Source organism: Echinops telfairi, unplaced genomic scaffold (genome assembly GCF_000313985.2).
Source record: "Echinops telfairi isolate 266 unplaced genomic scaffold, ASM31398v2 ScPeMD7_6;HRSCAF=24_0, whole genome shotgun sequence".
NCBI lineage: Eukaryota > Metazoa > Chordata > Mammalia > Afrosoricida > Tenrecidae > Echinops > Echinops telfairi.
The window spans coordinates 21,499,286-21,506,474 of NW_022103902.1; the positions used below are offsets into that span (position 1 = coordinate 21,499,286).

At 38.8% G+C, this 7,189-nt stretch overlaps 1 protein-coding gene across 1 annotated transcript in view; it reads left to right on the forward strand.

Moving 5' to 3' along the window:
• The window catches only part of TIMMDC1 (translocase of inner mitochondrial membrane domain containing 1), a 63,210-nt gene that overhangs the window by 17,270 nt on the left and 38,751 nt on the right, over positions 1 to 7,189 (forward strand). The window contains exon 5 of the mRNA XM_004706497.2: positions 4,042 to 4,120. Coding sequence (XP_004706554.2) covers positions 4,042 to 4,120 — 79 coding nt within the window. The remainder of the gene's footprint in view (positions 1 to 4,041; positions 4,121 to 7,189) is intronic.

Sequence of the window (7,189 nt, forward strand, 5' to 3'; positions counted from 1 at the left end):
TTCATTACACAATTGATGTGTGTATGGATTGGGATAACAGTTGTATGAGCCCCTAATAAAATGTTAAAAAAGAGGAAAAAAAAAACAAAAAAAAAAACTATATTTGAAATACATATATATGTATATTTTATATCTGGAATGGCTGTATGGAGAGCTTGGTAAGTATCTCCCCAATAAACAATAATAAAGCTAAACAGAAATCAGAAACAAAACTCTAAAGATACTGGGCATCGGCCAAAGGCATATAATAAATTGAGAAACATTTATTCAAGAATATCTACTGAACCTTAGACCAGTTGTAGTTTGTGGAGTTTTACCTTCCCGCCCTCTGGGTCCATGCTTAAAATCCTGATTGAGCTTCTTCTGACTTCTTTTTGTTTCTTAATCTTAAAAAATCTTTAAAGGACACCCATTGTCCTTTACATAATAATGTAAAAGAGACTGCATTGACATGCCCAGGACCCACAGTTCTTAAAGGATGGGCTAAATAAATAACTGATATCATTTTTTACAAAAGTATCTTGAACTTGATGGAGCTTATAGTGAAAAATAAAGTTTATATTTTTTCTTTCAGTCTTTGAATTCCCTCATTTCCACAAACATTTTGAGGTTCTCTTATACAAGACAAATTGTAAGAAAAAGAAAACTCACAACTGGTACTGTCAGAGCAAATATACTTTAAGATAAAAAGTTGTTAGAGACAAAGAAAAACATTTTATGGTACCAAAAGGTGAATTCAGAAAGAATATATAACAATAGTAAGCACAGCTGCCTCAAACAAGAGAGCCCTAACATGCATGAAGCTGCTAGCCCACTTAGACGAAGAGAGGAATAGAGACTTTATAGTATGAGTTGGAGACGTCAGTACCCCTTATTTAATGATGGAGGGAACAACTAAAGGAAAAATCAACACAGACGTAGAATATGAACATTAATAATATTATTCATCACTGTGACCTAATTAACATCTTTGCAACACTTCCCCCATAACTAGCAGAATACATGTTTTTTTCAAATGCACAAAAAACATTCTCCAGATAGATCATATGCTTAGACTTGTGTTTCCCAAAGTGGGTGGCACTGTTCCTTAGGGGGCACTGGAAAAATCCAGGGGATGAGAGGTCAGGTTTGCAAAAGCAAATAGGTACATTTTATCTTGGATTATGGGCTATAGTTAAAAAAAACCACAAAAAAAACAAAAAAAACGTTTTTAATTGCCAGGGAGGCTGGGAAAAGATGAGAGTAGACCAAATAATTTTGGGAACCTTTATGTCCGACCATAAAACAAGTCTCAAAATGTGTAAAACAATTGAAATCATATAAACCACGTTCACTGACCTCAATTGAATTAAAACAGCAAAAAAATTAGGGAAACCACAGATAACCCATAGATCAAGAAGAAATCACAAGGAAAAAAACTTTTAATTGAATTGAATGAAATTAAAAGCACAGCATATCAAAATTTATGGATACATTCAAACCAGTATTTCCCAGGCAAAACAAAACAAAAAAGACCCAAACCCAAATTCACTGCCATCACGTCAATCTGAGTCATAATGGCCCAATGCGACAGAGTAGAACTTCCCACAGGGTTGACAAGACTATAAAACCTTGAGGAAGGCTGCCACATCGTTCTCTTGTGGAACAGCTGGGGGGCTGGAGCTACTGACCCTCAAGTTAACAGCCGCATGCTTAACCACTGCACCACCAAGGCCTCTTAATCAGTACATAGAAGGAAATTATACCTATATTAGACGAAAGAGCTCAAGTGAGTAATCTAAACTTCCAGTTTAGCAAACTCGCAAATGAATAGTAAACGGAACCCAAAGCTAGCAAAAGGAAGGGAAAAATAAAATTAGAGAGGGGCTAGACCATGAAAAGGATACTTTTTTGAGGTACAAAAGTAGAAACATGAACACAGGGTGGCACTTTATTCATTCTCAGCTAGGAATGTGCGGGGCAGGGAACTCACATTTTTCAATGCTTTGTGCATCTCTGAATAACCATGAATGCACCCGAGTATTGATTCGGGTGTTATAAAAAATTCTAGTGAGTTGATAAATTCATAGGTATAGAGTCTACAAATAACAAGGAGCCACTGAGTGAACATGTAGTGGCTCTCTGGCAGGAAAGATAAAAGAATAAATACATAATTTCAAAGTATAAAAATAAACCATATAGATAGGCAATGATGAAAAATTTGCCTGCATGAAAATTTTAAACTTACCTGTGTCATAAATACCTTTTTGTTGTGAGTTGCCTTTGAGTTGATTACGGCTCCATTAAATGATAAGCAACAGAGAGAAGAATCTGCAGGTAGCTCATCAAAGCCCTTATATATCAGAGACAGAACACCTCATTTCAGGACCGGACAAAGGACATAACTCTATTATTCACAGAAGCTGTTCTGCTAACCTTTAAACCTGACAAAATTGCATTTTTCTAGTAACCAGAGAAATATAAGTTAGAATTAGATACCATTTTTGACCAGTCCACTTGGGAAAGGTAAAAGGAGAGGATGCAGAACAGGCACTTCCAAAACCAAACTAAACCCACTGCCATCGAGTCATTTCCAACTCGTGGCAGCTCTGTGTAGGCCAGAGTAGATCAGCTCCTTACTGTTCCTGAGACTAATTCTGGATGGCAATAGCTAGTCCTTTCTCTGCACAGCAGCTGGTAGATTTGAATTGCCGGCTGTACAGTTAGCAGCCTAACACTGAACCCACAGCTCCATCACTCATATATGATTATGAGGGAAGGAAATTTGTCCAAGCTTTTTGGGTAGCAGTTTGGTAATTTAAGTCAAAAGCCTTAAAAATGTTTATAGCCTTTGACCTAGAAATTACATGCTTGTTTACTCATCCAAAGGAAACAAATTTATTAAAAAACTTATTTGTAGAGCTTATCATCACACCCACATTTTGAAACAACCACAAATGAAAAACCTAACCACTGGTCAGAACTCATGGTCTCGCCATGCATTGACATTGTGGGGGGAAATTTGATATGGAATTTAATACTGTGTTGGGTGAAACTAAAAATCCAATATATACAGCATGGCGCTCTTTCGATTTTTTTTTTTTAAATACTGTTTTGGGTGGAGAAAAAAGCAAAGGTGGTATATATGCAAAATGTATTATTGTCTCAGTATTAGGATTAAAGATGATAATTCTTGTAATTTGGGGGCAAAATAATTTGTAGTACTTTCCAGAATTAAAACCACAAATATTATTTTTTTTAAATTTCCTCCTGAGCTGCTATTAGTTGTGTGTAGTGGTAGAGGCTAACAAATGAACCTGAGTGCATAATTCCAGTGGGAAGAGAAGAGGTTCTGCACACTGGCCGCCAGGTGGCATTGTTGGCCACATGTTGCCAACTTGTAGGCCTGCCTGAGAGGTGTAGTGTTAAGTAGTACAGGTAGGGTGAGACTGGGGGAAGACTTCAACTGCAAAGGCTAGTGAAGATTTATTTATTTCTTCGTTTAAGGAGCGGTTTTCTTGAAGGAAGAAAAGAAAGGCAGCCATGAATAAATTGCAGATATTTAAGGCATGTGGGAAGAAAAGAAACAGAATAAGAAGATGGTAGATCCATAGACCACATTAAGGATTTAGTCTTGTACAAAGGAGCCCCGTCTGGTTGAACACATGCCTGCTATGTAAAGGGTGCTGTTTTGCGCTCACCAGGTGCTCTGGCTGAAGGATGTGGCAGTCTGTTCTCTAGCGGTTTATAGCCTTGGGAACCACGTGAGCAGTTCTGCTCTGCCCTGTGGAATCTCTCTGAGTTGTTGTAATCAACTTCATGGTAATGAGATGCTTTGATAAGGTGACATCTCTGCATGTAAACCTACAGAGTGAACGGGAAGCTAGTAACAGTTTTGGCGTTTTAGATTCTGAAAGTTCAGACTGGTTGTATAGTATTAATATTGGGTTCAGAAAGTTAACTTAAGGGCTTGTGTCCTTTTATAGAAGAAAAAAGTTCTAATGGAATTCTGGTATTTAAAGATGATACACATTGATTTTTCTTTGCTTGTTTTTTAAATAGCTGTCACAGGAAGTCTTTTCAGAATAAACTTAGGCCTGCGTGGTCTGGTGGCTGGTGGTGTAATTGGAGCCCTGCTGGGGTAAGTGTTAACATGGCTTGATTCTAAGTCGACACAGCTTTCACTCCAGTCTTGCCTGTTAAAATCCCTACCATTTCTAAAGAACAAACTTAATCATTATAGTCTCTAGTTTTGTAGTCCTGGTGGCGCTGCTGTGCTAACCGCTAGGTCAGTGGTTCAAACCTACCAGCAGCTCCTTGGGAGACAGATAAGACTCTCAGTTCCTGCAAAGATTTACATCTTGGATCCTATGCTGGCTAGCTCTGAATTAGAATGGACTTGATCGCAGTGGGTGGGTTTTCGTCCTGGATTGACAGTACTTTTGATCACTCGATTCTAATTCTACCTCAATTGTTTATTTTACTCCCATTTTTCAATGAGTGAAAAAGTGTTTAAATGTCATTAATACCCAAAACTATGTGAAGTATGAACAAAGCTATTTATAAGAAAGCATAGAAAAGAAACAAATAGTAAATAAGCACATTCTCTAAAATTAGTTTGCATCAGATTTTGATTAGCTCATTAATTTTTAATTTTAATTTTTATGCCTTCTCCAGCTTTTCATTTAGAAATACTTCAAAACTCCAGTGACTCATTCTCTCTAGGTGTTTAGTAATGGCTAAGAGGCTTACAAACCTTAGTCCTTTACTTGCTCTATTATAAGCATGGATTTATTTACAGTATATATATACCGTATCTACGTATATACTCGAGTATAAGTAGACCAGAATATCAGCCAAGACATCTAATTTTACCACAAAAACTGCATTAAAAATGTATTGAAAAACTCAGCTTATACATGAGTATACATGGTTTATGTTTGCAGAACTATGGCCTCCTAAACCAGAATATGGTTGTGCTTGTAGTCTTTTTCCTACTCCTTCCTTGTAGTCTTTTGCCTTTCTAAGTATCCACTTAAAATGTTTGCTATTAAAAAAAAATAGTTTGCTCTTCCTGAGATTGCAGATGCTATATAACCTTGCTTGCTGAGAGTCAGCAGGACTTGAAGCACTTGCTGATGAAGATCAAGCATTGCAGCATGCAGCATTCAGCATTCATTACATTACAATGCAATGTAAAGAAAACCAAAACCCTCACGACTGGACCAACATCATGATAAATGGAGAAATGATTGATGTTGTCAAGGATTTCACCTTGCTGGATCCACAGTGATCATGGAAGCAGGAGTCAAAAGATCAAAAGATGCCTTGCATTGGGTATATCTGCTGCATAAGACCGCTTTAAAGTGTCCAAATACAAGGAGGTTACTTTGAAGGCTAAGGTACACCGGATCCAAGCCATAGAATTTTCAATCACTGAATAGGTCTGTGAAAGTTGGACACTGAATAAGGAAGTCTGAAGAAGAATTGATTCGTTTGAATTATGATTCTGTAGAAGAATATTGAAAGTTCCTTGGACTGTCAGAAGAACAGATCTGTCTTTGGAAAAGTACAGCCAGAAGGCTCGTTAGAAGTGAGGATGGCGAAGCCTCATCTCGTGTACTTTGGACATGTTATCAGGAGACACCAGTGCCTAGAGAAGGACAGCATTCCTGGTAAAGTAGAAGGGCAGTGAAATGAGGGAGACCCTCAGTGAGCTGGATGGACACAGTGGCTGCAGCAATGGGTTCAAACAGAACAGTTGTGAGGATGGTCCAAGACTGGGCAGTGTTATACGCAGGATCACTGTGAGTCATAACCAACTCTACGGCACCGGCCTACAACAACAATTTCTGAGAAAGCAGAATTATGAATATAATAGTATTTATCTTTGTTATCTGTAACTCTTGTGTACCTCTTCAAGTTTTCCTTGTTTTTTTTTTTGTGATATGCTGGCTGTTTGAGTCTGGGTTGACTAGAGAAACAAATTCATAGACACTCATGTGTTTAAGAAAGAGCTTTATATAAAAGAATAATGGTATATTAAGAAAACATTCCAGCCCAGTCCAGATCAAGTCCATAAGTCTGATATTAACTCCTATGCCTGATACCTGTCTGTAAATTCCTCTTCAGACTCACACAACACATGCAATGAAGTCAAGTGTTGATCACCGGCCAGTGTGTGCAAAGTCTTGTGGATCCAGTGGCAGAAACATCTTTGCACCGGCAGGGGTCTCCATGTGGCTCCTCCAGCTCCAGGGTTCTAAAGTAGCTCAATGCGTCTTGTCAGCAGGAAGAAGCAGAGTTTGTGTTGTAACTGGCCTCCATTGAGCTATTTATCAACCTGGTGCTTCCAAATGAGGTCATCAAGCTGCGACCTGGTTTGACAGGCTAGACTCCACCCCTTCACAAGTCGACACCAGATTATGTAACTACTACACTGGCCAAACACTTATTGTATGTCATGTTTCCCTTTACCTAAATTAACACCTACTTATTACTTCAGTCTTCTGTAGGTTAGAATTCCACTGGAGTTAGATGGGTTCTCTGCTCAGGGTTTGTGTTAAGCTAGGTTCTCTCGAGCAGTAAAACCAGTGATGCATCTGTAGGTATATAAAGAGAGAAATTTATATCAAGACAGTTGTAGGAATGGGTAAGTCAAGGCCAGTTCAAGACCATGGGTCAGATGTTAAGCTAGAGGCTCTTCCTGAATTGTGCAACTGCTGGGGCTAATGGACCAGGAAGCAGGAAGATGAGGTAGGAAAACCACAGGTTGGTGATGTCAAGATCAGGCCTGTGGCTGGCAGAGTCAAACAAATACAAGGCCTGCAGAATCTGAGGGCTCCTAAGATCAGCAGGCAATATGGCAGGTCATTCATTGGTAGCTCCTAGGGTGAGTAGGCAATATGGTAGGCATGAGCTCAAGGACTGGAGATTGATGCCACATACAGGACCCAGGTCAGCAAGAAGTGAGGTTTTCCACAGTGACTCTTGTTTTGTGCCATTATGTCAGTTCTGACCCATAGCGAGTATATGTACAACAGAGTGAAACACTGAGTAGTCCTATACCATCCTCACAACTGTTCTTGTTTGGGCTCGTCGTAGCTTCTGTGTCAATCCTTCATCTTTTTGCTTCCCCTGTACTTGATTAAGCATGATATCCATCTCCAGGGACTGATCTTTCCTGATACTATGCCCAAACCATGTGAGA